The sequence below is a fragment of the Lithobates pipiens genome, unplaced genomic scaffold, assembly GCF_037356315.1.
Source record: "Lithobates pipiens isolate NorthernLeopardFrog02 unplaced genomic scaffold, aLitPip1_a1.2 Scaffold_19, whole genome shotgun sequence".
NCBI classification, from domain to species: Eukaryota; Metazoa; Chordata; class Amphibia; order Anura; family Ranidae; genus Lithobates; species Lithobates pipiens.
The window spans coordinates 27,628,611-27,650,726 of record NW_027507764.1 but is presented as its reverse complement, the minus strand read 5'-3'; the positions used below and the strand labels follow the sequence as shown (position 1 = coordinate 27,650,726).

The 22,116-nt window shown below is 44.8% G+C and overlaps 1 protein-coding gene across 1 annotated transcript in view; it reads right to left on the bottom strand.

The window, feature by feature from the left end:
- LOC143998165 (vomeronasal type-2 receptor 26-like) overlaps nucleotides 1–22,116 on the bottom strand; it is a 127,408-nt gene that overhangs the window by 64,103 nt on the left and 41,189 nt on the right. Inside the window, exon 3 of the mRNA XM_077493897.1 lies at nucleotides 13,429–14,211. Coding sequence (XP_077350023.1) covers nucleotides 13,429–14,211 — 783 coding nt within the window. The remainder of the gene's footprint in view (nucleotides 1–13,428; nucleotides 14,212–22,116) is intronic.

Sequence of the window (22,116 nt, the reverse complement as noted above, 5' to 3'; positions counted from 1 at the left end):
CGTTCAGGCTAGTAGCCAATTGCTTTGATGTAGGAATTTGATCTGAGCATGCATGGCACTTTTTCCGATCGGAATTCTCTACACATGATCGGAGTATGTCCTATCGGACCAGTTTGTCGGAAAATATTTCCAGCAAGGTTGAAAATTTGGTCCGACGGATATTCCGACTGAAACAGTCCGATGCAGACCACACACAGTCAGATTATCCGACAACACGGTCCGATAGGACACATTCCGTCGGATTCTCCGACCATGTGTACAAGGGCTTAGTGTGCTTGTGCAATGGTTGTTTCTTAGACGCAGTGAAACGATCAGGTGCCTGTGAAGAAGAAAAAGAATATAAAGATGAAGCGTCAGAGTCCATTGGTTCGGAGATTAATTCAGTCTGATTAGGTGTTTTGGTATTTCTTCTCCTTTTCTTGTGAGGAGCCTCACAAGAGGTAATATTATCGCCAATGGAGGTAACAGCTTTTGTTCTTGGTTGGATGTTTGAGATATCTAAATTATACATATTTCTCTATATATCATAGACTTGGATTTCAAGCATATGTGGTGAGACCTGGTTTCCCTTACTTTCTGATCATGTGTTTTCTATGCCCTTGTAATTTTGTTACTTTGTGCCACTGCCTTCTATATTTTCGCCTGATTTCTCGACTCTACAGATCGAATCTATATGTGCTGTATTTAGGCCACTACACGTTTCAAAAGGATGTTTCTTATTTATGTTTTATTATTGCAGCATACAAAAGAGCTTTACCATTAATTTCATGAAGAAACTCGAATGAGTGAAACATGTTGAGAGTGGTAGTGCTTTATATGACCATGTTTGAATAATTCCAATATCCTGTTGTATGGATGTATTATTGTCTTCATTTTGTTTTTATTCTTTTGTAACACAATAAATATCCAATGCTTTTTATAGCTTTACCTCTGGTATTTTGATCTACGCATTTCATACCGTTAAAGTCCCGAGGTTTGTTACCTCTTAGTCCCCCCACTGTTCTAACTTATATATTTGGGATGTGGTATCATTAGTTTGATCTCTTCATCTCACTCTTTATATAAAGATCTTTGAGTAGTCAGGTTATTTTTCAGCCATAGTACAAATGGGCTACTAACTTTGTAAGCCAGTGTAAATATAGGGTCACCCAGAAAAGAGGCCAGTGGTAGAACTGCAGAAGATAGTTTAATGGTATCCTTATGTCAAAGCCATGATTGGAATAAATTAGCAACTATTGTGTTATGAGTGAGGATCTTGCGGTGGGAGTTTATACCAGACCAGAAAAGGCCTTGTAAGTAAAGAGGGCATATTGAGATGGACTCAAAGGAGATACATGGAATTTTGTTGATAGGGGCAAACCATTGAGCCAACTGTGTAAATCTGTCCGTGAGGGAGTAGAGCCATATGTTTGGAAGGTATAGTCCGCCTTGAGATTGTGGTCTATTGTGGTCTATGCTACACCTAGGCTTCTTATCTAACCAAATACATTTATTCATTTCTCTTTATAAAGCTTCTATTCTAGTTTTAGAAATATCCATTGGGAGTACTCGAAAATAGTAGAATCATTTTGGGAGAATTGTCATCTTAACAGTGCAGATTCTGCCGAAAAAAGATATATGGTAAGATGACCATAGTTTAAGTAAGGAGCTTATATGTGTGAAAAGTGGGGGGTAATTAGTTTTGAATAGTGAGTTATATGAGGATGTGATATTAATACCTAGATATCTAAATGAATGGGAGCACCATATGAATGAGAATTTCTCTCTTAATAAGTTACATATAGTTACATAGTAGGTGAGGATGAAAAAGAAAAGTCCTTCAAGTCCAACCTATAAATAAGGATGTCGTAATATGGGAGAAGTTAATGGGTAGGGGCATTTAGTTATGTTAATTCCAAGACCAGAGAAATTATGGAAAATGCTAAGTTTGGCCAAAAGGTTGGGTAAAGAGATGAGTGGGCCAGGTAAAAATAAGAGAGCATCATCCGCATATAAGCTTAAATTCAATTCTCTAGGGCCTTTGGTGTATCTTTTAACCACTTGGCGCCCATACTACGTCTATTGACGTCGTGGACTTTCGGTGGTTATATCTGAATGATGCCTGAGGCCACAGACATCATTCAGATATCTGCGTTTCCAGCCGGCGATTCCCTGCACCATAAGAACGATCATAGCGGCTGTTCCCCCGCTTGATCGTTCTTACGGGTGGCGGGAGGGGACGCCCCCCCCTCCCGCCGCCCTCCGGTGCTTGTACCAACTCACCGCTTCCATCGGTGAGTCGGTCACAGGATCCGCCGGCCCCTGCCAGTTACCATAGAGATTTCCGGTGGACCAGATCGCCCCCGGAGTCTCTATGATCGTTTGGAGGCCGGGCGCGATGTTATGACGTCACGGCCGGCCTCGGCATTCAAATTAACGGCGCCAATTTGGCAGGGAAGACAAGATCTTTTTTTTTATTCTTCCCAGCCTAGAGGTGAGATATGGGGTCTTATTGACCCCATATCTCACTGTAAATATGTCCGATCGTGCCATATTCCTATTACAAGGGATGTTTACATTCCTTATAATAGGAATAAAAGTCATCAATTTTTTTTTTTTTTTTTTTCAGTGTCAAACTAAAAAAATAAAAATAAAATTAACAATAAAAAGAAAAAAAAAATGTAAAGCGCCCCTGTCCCCGTGAGCTCGCACACAGAAGCGAACGCATACGTAAGTCCCGCCCACATGAAAACGGTGTTCAAACCACACATGTGAGGTATCGCCGCGAACGTTAGAGCGAGAGCAATAATTCTAGCTCTAGACCTCCTCTGTAACCCAAAACATGTAACCAGTAAAGAAATTTAAAGCGTCGCCTATGGGGATTTTTAAATCCCAAAGTTTGGCACCATTCCACGAGCGCGTGCAATTTTGAAGCGTGACAAGTTGGGTATCTATTTACTCGGCGTATCCTCCTCTTTCACATTATGCAAAACAATTTTTTTAAGCATTAAACTTTCAATGAAAAATTGCTGCGCAAATACCGTGCGAGATAAAATGTTGCAACGACCGCCATTGTATTCTCTAGGGTCTTTGCTAAAAAAACATATATAATGTTTGGGGGTTCTATGTCATTTTCTAGCAAAAAAATTAGGAAATTTACATGTAGGAGAGAAACGTCAGAATTGACATGGGCGCGAAGTGGTTAATATTTATATTATTTCTTTATCGTGTATGCAAGGGGCTCAATCGCCAACACGAATAGTAGTGGGGATGGAGGGCACCCCTGTTTAGTGCCTCTATTCAAGGGAAAAAACTGCCTGGAAGCTTAATTCTTGTTTGGGGGAATGTCAAAAGCCTTGTGGATGTCAAGGCTAAGTAGACAAACTGGGCCAGAGTGAAGATTAACAACTTGAATAATGTTAGTGACCAACCAAATGTTGTTTACAATTTTTCTACCTGGGATGAAGCCGGTTTGGTCTGTATAAATCAAAAATGTGACCACCGCCACAAGTCTATCTGCCAGCATTCGACCAAAGATTTTTAGGTCATTATTGTGAACTAAAATAGGGCAAACACTTTGTGGGAGGGTATGATCTTTATGTGGTTTCAGTAGTGGAGATAGATTAGCTTCTCATTTGGGAATTGGTTGCCTTGTAAAATGTGGTTGTATAATTTGGTTCGTTTTGGTATTAATAGGGGGGTAAATTTTTTGTAATGTGTGGTAGTGTAACCATCAGGGCCTGTGGCAGTGGAGGTTTAGAGAGATTTAATAATATTATTTATTTTTAGGTCTGTACAAGGTTCATTAAGGGAGGCAATTTGTTGTCTGGAAAGAGTTAGAAGTTGCCGATGGTTGAGGGTGAGTTTGTGGCCCAGAAAGCTGATTTTTATAAAAGGTTGAAAAAAGATCTAGAACCTTGTTTGCAAACATGGTAGAAGTGGAATTACCATGCAGCATGAATTTGGCTTTGGAGAATCTGAGAGTCTTTTCAGTGTCAGCTGATAAGATTGTGTCTAGTGCTTGGTGTTTAAGTTGGAGTTGTTGGGTGAGATTTTGGGAGGGTGATTTATTTAATTTATTGTATAGATTGTCAAGGTCTCTTGTAAGGCATTTAATGTCTGTTAGTCTAGCCTTATTTTTATCTGCTGCTATGCTAATTAGGTGACCTCTTAATACAGCATTGTGTGCCAACCAAAGTGAGGTGGGAAGTATATCTTCAGTCATATTGTGGGAGATGTGTAGATCTCTGTTAATAGAGAGTCATTCATACGCCAATTAAAAGGGGTAGGAGCTAGACCTATATGGGAAGTATCAAGGGAGACAATATGGTGATCAGAGCAGGGGCATGAGTAAATAAGCGCTTTGGGAGAGTCGGCTAATAGTATTGGAGTGCTAAAGATGTAGTCCAAACGGGCGTAGTAGTCATGTGGGTGAGAGTAATGGGTGTAAAACTTTACCCCAATGTTATGAGCTCAAGATTCTATCAATTGGAACTTATTAGGAGAGTGATTGATAGACTTGGGAGAGAGCACTAGTGGATTGGTCCAAGTCAAGCTGTATCGTATGTACCAGCTTTTCATAAATTGCTGACAGGCTAGTGTCTAACTCTGCCTTAGAGAGCAGAGGATTGTACTCAGTTTCTTTGTGCTGAAGTGTGTTCAGGCGTGGAGCTGCAGGAAGCTGCAGGAGACTTGGCGCCATTTTGGGTCATTTTAGTTGATGTGGATGATGTGGAGCAAGTAGTTGGTGAGCGAGTGTTGGCATGCACGAGAAAATCCCACAGGGGTGCGTGAGAAGTTTGGGTGGATTCGGTATCTGATGGCCCTGAAAATTGTGCTTGGAAGTCCCGGTCCGGCGCCTCAATTCATGCATTTTTATTGATGTGACGCAATATCTAAAATTTTAAATAAACCAATAATAAAGGCCACCGCAATTGCTTTTTCCAAAAGTAAATTAATTTCTGTACATTTATTGCATGTCTGTTGAACTTGCCTCCACGTCTTGTCTTCACCTGTTCAAGCCCCAAGAGGTGGCCATCAAGAGAATTCTCCTACTTTGGAGTCTGCTGTGAAATAGTGTCATCATGTGTTGGGAGCAGACAGGCCAGCTCTTAGTGCCAGTAGCTGTCCTTATCCAGGAGGTACATGCTCTTGCCCTTGGCAATGCTGGTGCAAGCAAACCAGCTATCAATGTACAGAGTCCTCAGATTCAGTGTGGGAAGCCCAGACAAGACACTGAGGTAAGTGTGTTGTTTGCGGTGCAGGGAGGGGGGGGGGGGGGTCATGCTGTCTTCAAGTACCTTTTGCTCCAATTTAACCACTTCAATACAGGGCACTTAAACACCTTCCTGCCCAGACCAATTTTGAGCTTTCAGCGCTGTCGCACTTTGAATGACAATTGCGCGGTCATGCTACACTGTACCCAAATGAAATTTTTATCATTTTTTTCCCACAAATAGAGCTTTCTTTTGGTGGTATTTGATCACCTCTACGGTTTTTATTTTTTGCGCTACAAATAAAAAAATACCAAAAATTTTGAAAAAAAAAATGTTTTTTTTTGTTTCAGTTTCAAAACTTTGTAAATAAGTACGTTTTCTCCTTCACCGATGGGCACTGATGGGGCTACACTGATGGGCACTGATAAGGCGGCACTGATGGGCACCAATGTGGCACCAATGAAGTGGCACTGATGAGGTGGCATTGATGGACACTGATAGGCGGCACTGATAGGCGGCACTGATAGGCGGCACGGATGGGCGACACGGATGGGTGACACGGATGGTCGACACGGACAGACACTGATAGGTGGCACAAATTGGCACTGATAGCTGGCACGGATTGGCATTGATGGGCGGCAAAGATGGGCGGTACAGATGGGCATGGATAGGCGTCACAGATGGGCATGGGTGGGCATGGATAGGCGGCACAGGTGGGCACTGATAGGCGGCACAGGTGGGCACTCATAGGCGGCACAGGTGGGCACTCATAGGCGGCACAGGTGGGCACTCATAGGCGGCATTGGTGTTATACTATAGTAATGGATGCCAATCAGTGCCAAACAATAATGCATGCCAATCAGTGATGCCCATTGTGGGCACTGATTGGCATCCATTATGGGCACTGATTGGCATCCATTGTGCTGACTGGCATCCCTGGTGGTCTAGGGAGGATTACCTTTTCCCTGGTGGTCTGGTGGCGTCCCTGGTGGTCCAGTGTGGGCATCCTCGGGGGCGCTGTGCTGATAATCGATCAGCACAGACCCCCCCTGTCAGAGGAGCAGCCGATCGGCTCTCCTCTACTCACGTCTGACAGACGCGAGTGAGGGAAAGACGATCACCAGCTCTTCCCATTTACACTGTGACCAGCCGTGATTGGACACGGCTGATCACGTGGTAAAGAGTCTCCATCGGAGACTCTTTACCGAGATCGTAGTTGCCGGGTGTCAGACTGCAACAACGATCGCCGTGATGCGCGCCCCCGGGGTGCGCAGCGGCTCATAATCCTGATCACGTCATATGACGTCCGGTCAGGATTATGCAACCACTTTGCAGCTGTCAATTGCCTATAGGGCGGGCGGCAAGTGGTTAAAACACAAGGTGACATGGCCAGGCATTTGGGAAGCCTATTCTGAGTGCCAGGAAAGAGGAGGCTGACCAGAAGTTTAAGAGGAGTGTGGTTGTCACAATACTGCAATTCTGGTGAGGTCAGGCCTGCTGACTGTATGTTAAAGATGCTGCCTGCAGACGATTGAGGCAAAGTAAAGAGGAAGAGAAAGAATTCAGCATGCTAGAAAGAGCCAGCAAGGTTCAGCTGTGAGAGAATGATCTCCCATGGCAATAAGAGAAAATGTCTTGTTAGGAAGGAGGAGCTTCAGGTGAGATGTGGCTTAGCATCCTACTCTACTTGTTGGGAGTCACCAGGAGGTACATTTTTTGGTGAGAAGTCATCTGGTACTATGCTTGGAATGTGATCAATTGGGGTAAGATTTCATGACTAGACCAGGTTTCGGAATATGGCTGGAGATAAAATTACTGAACAAGATACTTTACCTGCAAGCACATTATCATATCTAAAATGTCTGCTTTCATACCTGGCTACAGTGAGGAAGTTCCTTTGAAACTATATGGGGTGACAAAGAGCCTGAGATGCCTGCTGTAGTTTCATTCTATGACCAACTGGTTGAAATGGCAGGTAAAAGTAAAGCAAAGGACATGGCAGCATAGTTCCACCACCACCATAGGCAAGAGCACCTGAAAGCCATACAAAAGGGATGTAATTCTTCTCCTCCTCACCTATCATGTCTACCCCTGCTATATCTTATGATCTCTCAGCAGCCTCCACTGACAGGGATTATGGTATAGCAAAAGGGTATCGCAGGTTCTTGCAACACTTCTCCCAGCAGCACAAGACCAGCTGTAGATTATAGCAAGCAAATTTCTCTGCCCCAGCTGCTGCATAAAAAAATACACTACCTGGAAACCACATGCCAAGCATCCAAATTCAACCTTTTCACAGCTGCTGTCTTTACAACTTCTGCCTTTCTGTCCTGTGGATTCTGTCAATTTGCAGAATGTGCTGTACCACAATGGCAGGTTCTCAGTCGCTATTTCTTTTCATGTAAGGCCATTTCAGCTCTGTACCATCACTTGGAAGGCAATATTTTGGCATTGTTGGGCAAGGCAGTGAGCAGGAAGGTCCACATTACTGCTGACATGTGGTCCAGCAAGCATGGTCAGGGACGATATATTTCGTTCACAACACACTGGGTAACTTTGCTTGCAACTAGGAAGGATGCAGAACAAGGCTCAGTGCTGGAGCTTGTCAATCTAAACATTGATAAATAGGTGATGATTCCCTTCACCATAGACAGTGAATAAGCGGCTGGTGTCTAGCCAATCCAAAGTGATGACACCTCAATGTGCATTAGCTTCTCACCTTACTGCTGTAAGGTTACTGTATATACAGTAACTAGATCAAATACTCCAGACAGCCTCTGGGTGCTCTCCAAGGGTCCCTCTTCAGTGAATCCAGTGATTGTTCGTCCCGATAAAAATACAGCCTCCTATATGTTTACCTCAATGTCAGTTGAGGTAATGTTGATGGGGACAAGGGCCTCGTCCCCACAACCCTTGCCCGGTGGTTTTGGGCGGTCTGTGGGCAGGGGCTTATCAGAATCTGGAAGACCCCTTTAACAAGGGGACCCACATATCCCGGCCTCTCTCCCTGTGTGAAATGGTAACAGGGTACAAGTACCCCTACCATTTCACAAAAAAGTGGCAAAATGTTAAAAACGTCAAAACACAGATTAAGACAAGTCCTTTATTAAAAAATAAAAAAATAAAAATGTCCCATTATGTCCATTCCTCTTCTTCTCTCATGTACAGGGTGTTCCGCGGCTTTTCGAATTTGCCGTGAACACCCCAAATTGTTCACTGTTTGCCGAATGAGTTCAACTCGAACTCCAAGGTCATCCCTAATTGCCACCATCTGCATCATATGGTAGAAGATTATTTAGGGGCGAAAACAGACATGGGAAGCTTTCCAGGAAACGATCCACTGGGTTACTGGGTCATGAGAATAGACCACTCGCCAGAACTTGCTCAGTATGCAATTGAGTTGCTGGGCTGCCCTGTATCCAGTGTGCTTTACGAATGGGCATTCAGTGCTGTTGGACGTTTTGTGACCAATAAAAGAGCACGCCTGTTCATAGACTCCGTCGACCGGCTGACATTTGTCAAAAAATACTGATGTATCAATCCTGGATTAGCAGCAGCTATTAAGCGCCTGATGCCAACATCGCTGATTAACCACTTAAGCTCTGGACCATTTTGCAGGCCAAAGACCAGAGCACTTTTTGAGATTCGGCACTGCGTCGCTTTAAATGACAATTGCGCGGTCGTTCGACGTGGCTCCCAAACAAAATTGATGCCCTTTTTTCCCCACAAATAGAGCTTTCTTTTGGTGGTATTTGATCACCTCTGTGTTTTTTATTTTTTGCGCTATAAACAAAAAAAGCACGACAATTTTGAAAAATAAAAACGCATTATTTTTTACCTTTATGCTATAATAAATATCCCCCAAAAATATATAAAAAAACGATTTTCTTCCCCAGTTTAGGCCGATACATATTCTTCTACATATTTTTGTTAAAAAAAAAAGATCACAATAAGCGAGTATTGATTTTCGCAAAAGTTATAGCATTTACAAAATAGGGGATAGTTTTATGGCATTTTTGTTAATTTTTTTTACTAGTAATGGCAGAGATCAGCGATTTTAAATGTGACTGCAACATGGTGGACACAGCGGACATTTGACACATTTTTGGGACCATTGTTATTTATACAGCAACCAGTGCTATACAAATGCACTGCTTCATGTGTAAATGACACTGGCAGTGAAGGGGTTAACCACTAGGTGTCAGTGTAGGGGTTAAGTGAGCCCTGGGGAGTGTTTATAGCTGTGAGGGGGGGGAGCTTGGCTGTGTATGACATGTCACTGATCTCTGCTCCGATCACAAAGAGCAGAGATCAATGACACTGTCACTAGGCAGAACGGGGAGATGCTTGTTTACATTAGCATCTCCCCGTTCTTCCTCCCCGTGAGACGATCGTGGGTATCCCCACGGCGATCGAGTCCACAGGACCCGCAATCCGACTCACGGAAGTACCGACCGGGGCAAGCACGCGCCGCCACCGACGCACACGTGATTGCACGGCGGAAAATTTAAAGGAATGTACCTGTACGCACGTTTGCCTGTCCATGCCATTCTGCAGACGTATATCGGCATGCGACGGTCAGCATGTGTTTTTCAGATCTCCAATCTGTGCAAGACTGTCTAGGCTGCCTAGCTTTGTGGGGGTTGATTTTATCTTGAAGTGATTTTTTTTGGTAAAGGTTTCACTGGCACAATTAACACCCAAGGACCAACTTGTCTGTACCTGTTTGACAAGTGCATGTAATTTAAATTGTTTACAGCAAGGCCAATTATTGCTTTCCTCACGAGTACCTTCATAGGGTTACAGTGTAAAGGCACCACCAACATCCAAAGACCAATTTTTCCACACCCGTTTAACTGGGGCATATACATTTTTTTTTTTCCAGCAAGGCCAATTATTGCTTTTATCAAGAGTACCTCTATAGGGATGCAGTGTAAAGGCACCACCAACACCCAAAGACCAATCACTTGTTACTTCTATCCAAAATCTGCAAAAGAGAGACACCAGATTTTATCTAGAAAATAATTATTAACCTTGGCCTGATTGTACAATAATTTGTCTTCTTCACATAAGGCTTGCTCACTGTGGTGCAAAACTTTATTTCCATCCAAAGTCTGCCAGGATTTATCCAATAAAAATCTCCAATATTTTTCCAAGTGCACTAAAATATGGTCATTGTTTACAAAATAAAGAAAGCTTTAAAATGTAAATGTATTTTTTTTTTATATATATATAAATATCTGTTATACTGCAGCAGGTTCTATACATGGTACAGATGCACCACTTTATATAGGCAGACTAATAGGACCCCCTAGGCACTTTATTTAATGGAATTTTTCATTTTTATTGTTTCACTTTAAAGTGGTTGTAAACCCTTTACAACCACTTTTGACTACAGGTAAGACTAAAATAAGACTTACCTGTAGCTAACCCAGATGATATCTCCTAAACCTGCACAGTATCCCCTGATCCCCTGTCTCAGCATGTGCTGATGCCATCGGCACATGCGCACTGAAGCAATGGCATGTCCGTGCCTTTGCTTCAGCTAGTATGCCATTATCGGCGACTCCCACTTGCATGCATGGGAGTGAGCCCGCAATACCCAGAATCAAAGGATTCGCTGCTTGGGCAAAAAAGTTTGCGATGTTCGAGAGTTCTGGTTTAAACTGAACCTAAGGGTGTTTGGCCAATCTCAACTGTGGAAGGAAATGGGAACTTGGAGGGAGTTTAGCTGCCTGTAGGAAGATGAAGTGCCCAGAGTGCAGGTGAGATGGCAGATAGGGAGGCGAGGTGCCACCTGTGGACACCATTTTGTTGACAACCACAGGTATGTTTTCAGTGTAAAGCACAGGGTGATGGGTGGAGTTATCATGGTGTCACACATTTCTAGATTTATGTAGCAATGGCTGCTGTGTTCCCAAATACCAGATTGTAACGGTTTAAATAACACATATGACTGAACAATGGTGACATCACTTTCTCGATAAAACTTTATTGAGCCAAAGTCCTAGAGACAGGGGCTCATAATCAAGATTCACAAAATCTTTAAAGAGACACCCTCTAGATAAACACTTAGATCTTTTGCACGTTGTTCTACAATTTACACGCAAAAAAAAAAAAAGACTTAACCAGAAATGTATATGAACATAAGCATATATAAAAATCTGGACTATGTGATGGTATATACAAAGCAATTAGTACAAACAAATAAATAAATAAAATACAAAAAAAAAGGTGATTGCAGTTCTCCTGATCACCCATACAGTAAGGCCCTATTCACACTTTTGGACCCCAAAGTCGCATGACAAGTCATGCCTCATGTTTCCCAATGAGTACCATTCATATCTGTGTGATTTAAAGTCGCAGCTCCTTCAAAGTAGTTCCGGTACTACTTTGGTCAGACTATAATGTGACTTGAGTGCCATAGACTTCAATGTAAACCCTCAAAAGTCACATTAAAGTTGCACCTACATGTTACACATATGACTTGTATGCGACTCTGTAGAGCACAAACAATCACATTGGTCAAAGCCAAAGTTGCACTCATCCAAAGCATCATCAAAATCGCATTAAGTCACACTGTAAAATCACAATGGAAATCATATTATTTTGAAGTCACACAAGTGTGAATGGACTCTAACAGGGATCTCACTTCATTCACATAATTCTTATATAATATAGGATCAGATCATAGTAATGTAGTTCCGGTACTCCTAACGAGTACACGCTATGTATTTAAATGTAGTTCTTGCTTAAAAAATGATAGTAAGTTTTGGGGCTAATTGTGATAAATTGTACTTTGGCATCAGTATGGCTGGGCTGTATAGAAGTTCTGCCTGGTCATAGGTGGGGTTGTACATCTGTGGGAGGCTTTAGAACGCAGTCTGGTTGGACGCATTGGGTACCAATCTTTATCTCTGAGCCAATCAGTGGGCGCGTTTGTCTCACTGCGTAATTCGGGAAAGGGTACTTAAGGTGCTGAAGTCATGTAGCTCTGGGTTCCGGTCCAGAAGTTGTTGCTGACTCCGTGGTCCTGGTCCTCCTGACCAGCCCCCGGGGGCCCTCATGGCCTGGGGTGCGGATCCATCCGTTTTCCAAGCCTCAGAACTGGCTAGTTCCAGGCGCAGTAACTGGAAGGAGGATTCTAAGGTGTTACGGTGCCTTCTCAGGTTTGGAGAGGCCAAGCAACTCTACACGCGACCAGGGGAGTACTCTTCAGTAAGGCTGCTTTCACACTGGGGCGGGAGCGGCGTCGGCGGTAAAGCGCCGCTATTTTTAGCGGCGCTTTACCGTCGTTCTAGCGGCGGTCTGCGGGCGCTAGCGGGGTGGTTTTAACCCCCGCTAGCGGCCGAAAAAGGGTTAAACCTGCCCGCAAAGCGCCGCGGCATCGGCGCTTTGCCGGCGGTATTGCCGCGGTGTCCCATTGATTTCAATGGGTAGGAGCGGTGAATACACCGCTCCTTCACCGCTCCAAAGATGCGGCTAGCAGGACTTTTTTCACCGTCCTGCCAGCGCATCGCTCCAGTGTGAAAGCCCTCCGGCTTTCACACTGGAGGGAAAGGGGCCGGTTTTTTTCAGGCGCTACACAGGCGCTATTTTTAGCGCTGTAACGCCTGAATACCGCCCCAGTGTGAAAGCAGCCTAAGAGAGCCACTTACAAGGCTGGCTGCTCGGTAAGAGCCTGGAAGCTGAGCTGCCATGAACATTGATTGAATCCACAATTCTTACGGTATCGCCGGACCGGCTGAAAGATTCTGGCACAGTAAGAAAAGATCATACTTCTACCCTTCCAGTTGTAACTAAGTTTCCAACCAAGTCTGTGTGAGAGACTTTGAAAAGCCAGAATTACCTGTTGGCTGCTAAACCCAAACTTAAGGATTTATCCAACAGTTAAAGAATCCAGTTGCAAGCGGTTGTTCCATGGATTGTGTTCAGAGAGAGAGAGAGACTTTTATTGAAGTCAGCAGTTCCAAGCACCTGAGCTAAACTTTACCCTGATACCCTCTATTCCCAACTTAGAGACTGAGTTTGTTCAACTGCTTTATGCAAAATAAAAATCCTAACAAGGAATTCAAGTGTCGGTCTCTACAGTTACTGGGTTATCAACCCTGGGAACCCCTAGACAAGGACAACGAGTGCGAGCTGGAGGAGGTAATCGGTAAGCCCAGAAAAATTCAGCCGGTCCTTCGGGGGTAAGTGCTACAGTAATATAAACAGTTATTATTTAGCTTACTTTGTTTTGGAATCCATTCAGTTTATATTTATTGTTCATCATGTACATGTCATGTAGAGCTCTGGCCACAACATATGCAGCCATGTATGCATAGGAAGATAGAGTTGTATATCTACGTAATATGGATGACTGATCTGTTGAATTACAACAAGTTTTTAAAGGATGCTTAAGGAATATCTTAAAAACATCATTTTTGTATTTATTTGAGGAGAGGCACTTAAAATTGAAAATTGAAATATCTTCCAGTATTGGGTCATTTGAGCGTTCAGGAAACTTGCTATGATTATAAATATTGTTGTCTAGGTTGAATTTTGGTGACCATGAAAACACGAAGCTGCTGTTGATCGGTGTATAGTCGCCCTTAAACAAATCACTTATTTTACTCCATGATGGTGGAAAAATAAATGTGAGTTTTCCTATAACAGAGTGTATACGAAAAGCAAGCCAATGAAATCGGTCTGTGTAAGGTCCACACACTATGACAACTTTAGCTGTTGATTTAATAATAGTCATTATTTTACGAATATCATTTTCAATATTCTTAATGAGTGGAATGATATATTCTGTGCAGATCCCATGTTGGCTCATCATCTTACTCAGTTCTTGGGACTCCTCATCACCGTTGCCATCATCTGATGAGAAGATTCCAACCCAATTCCACCCAAAATGATGCAATAACATAAAAATAGCGGCATAACGGACCCGGTCGCCTGGTGTCAGACGAAATAAAGTTGGATAGATTTTTCCATCATTCAATGAAGTGTCAATGACTCCATAAGTGATCTGGATAAGATGTTGGGAAATATTTTAATGGGGTGTTATTATTCAAAAAATGGAAATATGAGAAATGTAATATATAAAAATGGCACACAAAGATCTCTTGTCATATTTTTTTATTCTGTTCTAACAAAAAGAAGTACTTGTCAGAATTTATACCATAGAGATATAAGTATATGACAGCGCACAACACCTACTTACCTTCTCCAGCCCTTAAAGTGGTTGTAAACCCCATTCACAGTAGAAAGGAGCCAGCAACACTGAAATCCTTGAAGTGTAATTTATTGGTACATCGGAGTGACAATAAAATAATAATACTGACGCGTTTCAGCAGAAGCCTTAGTCGTTGCTAGTTTAAAGTGGAGTTCCACCCAAAAGTGGAACTTCTGCTTTAAGTACTTCTTGCCCCCTGACATGCCACAATTGGCATGTCATTTTTCAGGGGGGGAGGGGGGCTGGGTACCTGGTTTGGAGTGGGACTTCCTGTCCCACTTCCTCCTTCCAACTTCTGTCCGCTTAGGCAGCCCCTCCCTCCTGGCAATGCTCTGGGACATGTCACAGGTTCCAGAACATTGGCTGCCCATTGATGGAACACAGCACGGCTCGCACATGCGCAGTCCGCACCTGGCCGTGAAGCTGAAAAACTGTCACAGCCGGGCACCCACACTCACAATGTCGGTGCCGCGAAGAAAAGGGGGAGAGAACAGAGACTTCGGACGGCCGCATCGCTGTACTGCGAGACAAGTGAGTGTCTGTTTATTAAAAGTCAGCAGCTACAAAAAAGTATAGCTGCTGACTTTTAATAAACTCAAAAACCAGTGGAACTCCGCTTTAAGACAGATATGACAAGGGAGATTATATATATATATATATATGCACTTAGACAGACTCCACCTACAAACAATTAGCAAATTTAATTGATCACACATGTCATTAAAGTGAATGGTACTTATGCTTGTGCCAAAAGAAAAAAGGGGAGAGAAATCCAAGATATATGACCAAGATTAAAAATTGAAAAATTAGAAGAGTTGCAAACCCCATTCATAAAATTTGACCTAGGCACATATATCTGTAGTGTTTACCTATCTCTTATCTCTCTCCAAAGCTCCAAGTGCTGTGTCTTTCTGCTGCTCCATTCTCTGTCATCAGCAGAGTCACTTCTGACAAGTTCTCTGACACACACAAGATAACAGCAGCTGAAAATTTGTGTGGAGTGGGGGGTGTGTGCCTTTTTCTCCAATCAGCTCTCACACAGTGTTAGCCCAGACTAAATACCCGTGCAAAAAAAAAAAAAAAAAATTGCTGGTGCCGATTTATATGGCACCAGCCTTTCCCCTTTTTTGCATGGCTTACATGGTGGTTCATAGAGACTTCACAGGCCGAGTGCTATGTTCTTGAGGCTCTCCAGACATTGCACAGGAGGTAGTAGCTCGAATACACCTGTTCCAAATTTCCACACCCACCCCTATGTACTGCTGAAACAGGAAAAAAGATTTGTAACAAGATCTGCACTTTCCAAAGAGTGTAGAAAGGGAAAGGCAGCAGATATACATATACAACTTGTGTAGGGAGATTTGTTTCATCTCGGTGTATCATCTGAGGATGTTCACTTCACTGGGTATAGGAGAGGGTTTACATCCACTTTAATTCACCCACAACAACTGCTCACCCTGGGGGCTGCTGTAAAACAATAAGGCCACCCTGATATATACTGTATTTAACCACTTGACCACTGGGCACTTAAACACCCTTAATAACCAGACCAATTTTCAGCTTTTCGGTGCTCTCACATTTTGAATGACAATGTCACGATCACCCTGGCGTTTCGGCCGTACACAGGAGACTTACCCGTAGAAACCTGTCGTGGAGAACCCGTCGTTTCCCCTTGACGCGCGCTAAAGCGAACGAACGCACTCGCGTCAACATGAACGAGCGCACGCACACACGTGGGGTCACGAACGGGCGCACGTCTACTCGCGGGGGCACGCTGACCCGTCGTACGACCGTTTTGGCGCCCTAAGGTCTTCTTAAGGCACTTGCTCCTTCCCACCCGTGCTGTCCAGTCTACAGCGTGTCCGTGACCTTGCTTTCTGTACCTGTACCTGTTACTTTGGTTCCTGATACCCGGCTTGTTCCTTGACCCTGATCCGTTGCTGCCTGCCTACGACCTCTGCTTGTCTGACCACGTCTCTGCCTCATCCTCTTGTACCTTGCTGATCGATCCCTGCTGACCCGGCCTGCACCTGACCCTGCTGTTCCTGCTTACCCGTTGGGGTTCCTGTACTTCCTGACGTCCACCGGCCCGCCAGTCTATCCACTTGTGCCTGCCTGCTACAGTCAAGTACCATCAGCTCTACCTACTCGCTGTCGGTGCCCTGCTGCTTATCCGGACCGGTCTCCATCCGCCAGGCACTTGTGCCCCCTGAACTTTTGAATACCTGTCTCCATCTCCAGGGGTTCATTAGCCAGGGGATACGAGGGGCCGCTTCCTGCATTCCAGGCTCAACTACTAGGTACGTGACAGTACTGGACAGCCATGTCCGAGCCTGCGCAGGGAGCCTCCCCCATGGACGAGCTTTGCCACCACCTGGCCGGCCTTACTCAGGCAGTCAAGAGTCTACAGGAAGGCTACGGTAGACTGGAGGAACAAGTCCAGGCGCTATCCGCTTCTGCACCAGTTGCTCCAGGGGCCCATGCTCCACCGTCAGTCGTGATGATGCCACCCGAACCCAGGGTCCCAACTCCGGAACGATTCGCGGGAGACCGGAACAAGTTCAGGGCCTTCCGCAACTCCTGCGAACTCTATTTCGCCCTGCAGCCTAGGACCTTCTCCCTTGAGGTCCTACTTGGATGATAACCTTGAAAAAGGATTTATCCGACCCTCTACCTCCCCAGCTGGCGCTGGGATTTTCTTCGTGGAAAAGAAAGACCACTCCCTGCGTCCATGTGTGGACTATCGGGCTCTAAACAAGATCACCATTAAAAATCGCTACCCCCTGCCGTTAGTACCTGAACTTTTTCAGAGACTGGGTTCCGCTAAGTTGTTCACAAAGCTGGATCTTCGGGGTGCCTACAACCTCGTCCGTATTAGAAAGGGTGATGAGTGGAAAACAGCCTTCCGTACCCGCTTCGGGCACTACGAATACTTAGTGATGCCATTCGGGTTGTGTAATGCCCCAGCCACGTTCTAGCATTTTGTCAATGACATTTTTAGAGATTATCTTGATTTGTTTGTAATTATTTACCTGGATGACATCTTAATCTTTTCCTCCACTCTAGCCATCCACCGGGAACATGTTAAGAAGGTTCTGACCCGTCTCCGCCTTCACGGTTTGTACGCCAAGCCCGAAAAATGTGTTTTCGAACAGCAGAGTATTCAGTTCCTCGGCCTGGTCATCTCGGTTAGAGGGGTAGAGATGGATCCCCAGAAGATCTCCGCAATCCAGGACTGGCCTGCCCCCTCCGATAGGAAGGGAGTTCAGCGATTTGTGGGCTTCACTAATTTCTATCGTAAATTCATAAAGGGATTCTCTTCTATTATCGCCCCCATTACCGGGCTGACCAAGCAGGGCCAAAGGTTCCGTTGGACCCCCGAAGCACAAGAGGCCTTCAAGACCCTGAAGGATTTGTTTGTCTCGGCTTCGGTCCTGAAGCACCCCGATCCCGCTCTACCGTATACCCTCGAAGTTGACGCTTCAGAAATAGCAGTCGGAGCGATACTTTCCCAGAGGCAGGGACCCAAGTCCTTACTCCATCCGGTTGCTTTCTTCTCTCGCAAATTGTCAGAGGCCGAAAGAAATTACGACGTCGGAGATCGTGAGTTATTAGCAATTAAGCCTGCACTCGAGGAGTGGCGCTACCTGCTGGAGGGGGCTATCCATCCAATCCTGGTCTATACCGACCACAAAAACTTGGAATACTTAAAGACAGCTAAGAGATTGAAGCCTCGTCAGGCCAGGTGGGCACTCTTTTTCTCAAGATTTGTATTCCACATCACTTACCGTCCCGAATCCAAGAATACTAAGCCAGACGCTTTATCCCGCATGTTTAGTCAGCCGGAAAACTTGCCACCTACCGATACCATCCTTTCTGCTGGGAACTTTCTTCTACTCCAGGGAGATGTGGTGTCTCAGGTCAAGCGGGCTTTCATAGGCGCTACACCTCCACCCGGTGCCCCGTTGTCTTCCAGCGATGACCTTCTGTGGCATGGGAACAGGATCTTTGTTCCCCAGGCAGTTCGGACTCTGGTTCTGGCCTCCTGTCATGACCATCCTCTGGCTGGCCACTTTGGGGTATTCAAAACCCTGGAATTACTCAGGCGTACATTCTGGTGGCCACGGATGAAGGACGACTGCAAGAGGTATGTACAGGCCTGTGCCACCTGTATTCGGAGTAAGGGCGACAAGTCAAGAGCCTGGGGTCTACTAAGACCGCTACCTGTTCCTGATAGACCATGGAGGATGATCTCCATGGATTTTATCGTCGAACTCCCCCCTTCGGAGAACCATTCAACGATCTTTGTCGTAGTCGACAGACTCACCAAGATGGCTCACTTCTTGCCCATGAAGGTCACCCCCTCTGCCGCAGAGACAGCTAACGCCTTTGTTAAGGAAATTGTGAGACTTCATGGCATTCCCGCCAACATCACATCTGATAGGGGGGTGAAGTTCACCTCAAGATTTTGGAGGGCGCTCTGTGGAACTCTGAAGATCGATCTTTGCCTGTCCTCAGCCTACCACCCGCAGACCAACGGTCAGACCGAGAGGACGAATCAGACACTGGAACAGTATCTTCGCTGTTTTTCGTCCTTCTCCCAAGACGACTGGGTCTCTCTGTTACCGATGGCTGAGTTCGCTTACAATAACACAATCCACTCGGCCACCAAGCAGTCCCCTTTTTATGCGAACTTTGGGTTCCATCCGTTGTTTTTGTCTGGCAGTCTTCCCGAGTGTTCGGTACCAGCGGTTTAGAAGAAACTTAACTTCTTTGAAGAAAATAACAAGCTCTTACAAGAAACCCTGGCCAAATCACAGGAGCATAACAAGGAAGTCTTCGACAGAAGGAGAAGAGGGGAGCTGGATCTTAAGGTTGGGGATCGGGTCTGGTTGTCCACATTGAATCTTAGACTGTCCTGCCCCTCCAAGAAGTTGGGCCCGAAATTTGTGGGTCCCTTCCCGATCAAGAGGAAATTAAATGACGTGGCGTTTGAACTCAAACTTCCTGAATCCTTCCGAATTCATCCAGTGTTCCATGTGTCGCTTCTCAAACCCGCAGTCGCTGATCCCTTCGCTGACAGGATCTCCAGTCCCCCGGAACCCGTGTTGGTCAATGGGGAGATTGAGTTTGAAATCGAGGCCATTCTGGACTGTAGGAAGAGAAAGAACCAGGTCCAATTCTTGGTCAAGTGGAAGGGGTACGGACCTGAGGAGAACTCCTGGGAGCCAGAAGCTAACATCCATGCCAAGAGACTCATCCGTGCCTTCAAGAATTCCCACCCAAAAAGTTGGCTCAGTTGGGCATCCGGAGGCTGCCCCTTGGGAGGGGGCAATGTCACGATCACCCTGGTGTTTCGGCTGTACACAGGAGACTTACCCGTAGAAACCTGTCGTGGAGAACCCGTCGTTTCCCCTTGACGCGCGCTAAAGCGAACGAACGCACTCGCGTCAACATGAACGAGCGCACGCACACACGTGGGGTCACGGACGGGCGCACGTCTACTCGCGGGGGCACGCTGACCCGTCGTACGACCGTTTTGGCGCCCTAAGGTCTTCTTAAGGCACTTGCTCCTTCCCACCCGTGCTGTCCAGTCTACAGCGTGTCCGTGACCTTGCTTTCTGTACCTGTACCTGTTACTTTGGTTCCTGATACCCGGCTTGTTCCTTGACCCTGATCCGTTGCTGCCTGCCTACGACCTCTGCTTGTCTGACCACATCTCTGCCTCATCCTCTTGTACCTTGCTGATCGATCCCTGCTGACCCGGCCTGCACCTGACCCTGCTGTTCCTGCTTACCCGTTGGGGTTCCTGTACTTCCTGACGTCCACCGGCCCGCCAGTCTATCCACTTGTGCCTGCCTGCTACAGTCAAGTACCATCAGCTCTACCTACTCGCTGTCGGTGCCCTGCTGCTTATCTGGACCGGTCTCCATCCGCCAGGCACTTGTGCCCCCTGAACTTTTGAATACCTGTCTCCATCTCCAGGGGTTCATTAGCCAGGGGATACGAGGGGCCGCTTCCTGCATTCCAGGCTCAACTACTAGGTACGTGACAGACAATTACTCAGTCATGCAACACTGTACCCACATGAAATTTTTGTCCTTTTTTTCACACAAATAGAGTTTTCTTTTGGTGGTATTTAATCATCGCTGGGTTTTTTATTTTTTGTGCTATAAAAGAAAAAAGCCAGAAAATTCTGTAAAAAAAAAATATTTTTCTTTGTTTCTGTTATAAAATTTAGCAGATTAGTAATTTTTCTTTATAAATTTTGGCCAAAATTTATACTACTACATATCTTTGGTAAAAATAAGTACAAATTGGTGGATATTATTTGGTCTTTGTGAAAGTTATAGAGTCCACAAGCTATGGTGCCAATATCTGAAAATGTATCACACCCGAAGGACTGACGGCCTATCTCATTTCTTGAGACCCTAACATGCCAGAAAAGTACAAATATCCCCCAAATAACCCCCTTTTGGAAAGAAGACATTCCAAGGTATTTAGTAAGAGGCATGATGAGTTTTTTGAAGTTGTAATTTTTCCCACAATTCTCACACACAGCATATGCTTACCACAAATTACACCCAAAAACACATTCTGCTATTACTCCTGAGTATGGCGATACCACATGTGTGAGACTTTTACACAGCGTGGCCACATACAGAGGCCCAACATGCAGGGAGCACCATCAGGCGTTCTGGAGCACCCAGGACAATTCTGACATTTCTCTCCTACATGTAAAAATTATAATTTATTTGCTAGAAAATTACATAGAACCCCAAAACATTATATATGTTTTTTAAGCAAAGACCCTAGAGAATACAATGGTGGTTGTTGCAACTTTTTATCTTGCACGGTATTTGCGCAGCAATTTTTCAACAAGTTTTTTTTGGAAAAAAACGGTTTTGTGCTTTAAAAAAAACAAAACAGTAAAGTTAGCCCAATGTTTTTGCATAATGTGAAAGATAAAGTTACGCCGAGTAAATAGATACCTAACATGTCACCCTTCAAAATTGCACACACTCGTGCAATGGCGCCAAACATCGCTACTTAAAAATCCCCACAGGCGACGCTTTAAATTTTTTTACTGGTTACATGTTTTGCGTTTCAGAGGAGGTCTAGGTGTGGTTTGAACACCGTTTTCATATGTGGGCGGGACTTACATATGCGTTCGCTACTGCATGCGAGCACATGGGTACAGGGGCACTTTTGTATTTTTTTGATTGTTCATTTCACTTTATTTTAGTTTGACACTTTTTTCCCCAAAAATAATTTTTTTGATCACTTTTATTCCTATTACAAGGAATGTAAACATCCCTTGTAATAGGAATATGGCATGACAGGTCCTCTTTATAGTGAGATATCGGGTCAATAAGACCCCACATCTCACCTCTAGGCTGGGAAGCCTGAAATAAAAAAAACAATTCTGGCTTTGATCGTATTGGCAAGTCAGTAGAAGCACCAGAGGCGGCGGGAGGGGGACGTCCCCTCTCGCTTCCGGTAAGAACGATCCAGTAGCGGAACAGCCGCAATGATCATTCTTATGGTGTAGGGAATTTGCCAGCTGAAAAAGCTGATATCTGAATGATGCCTGTAGCTACAGGCATCATTCAGATATTCCCGCACAAAGTCAAGGACGTCATATGACGGCCGGCGAGCGGGAAATGGTTAAAATGCATTTTTTTTTTAAACACAAAG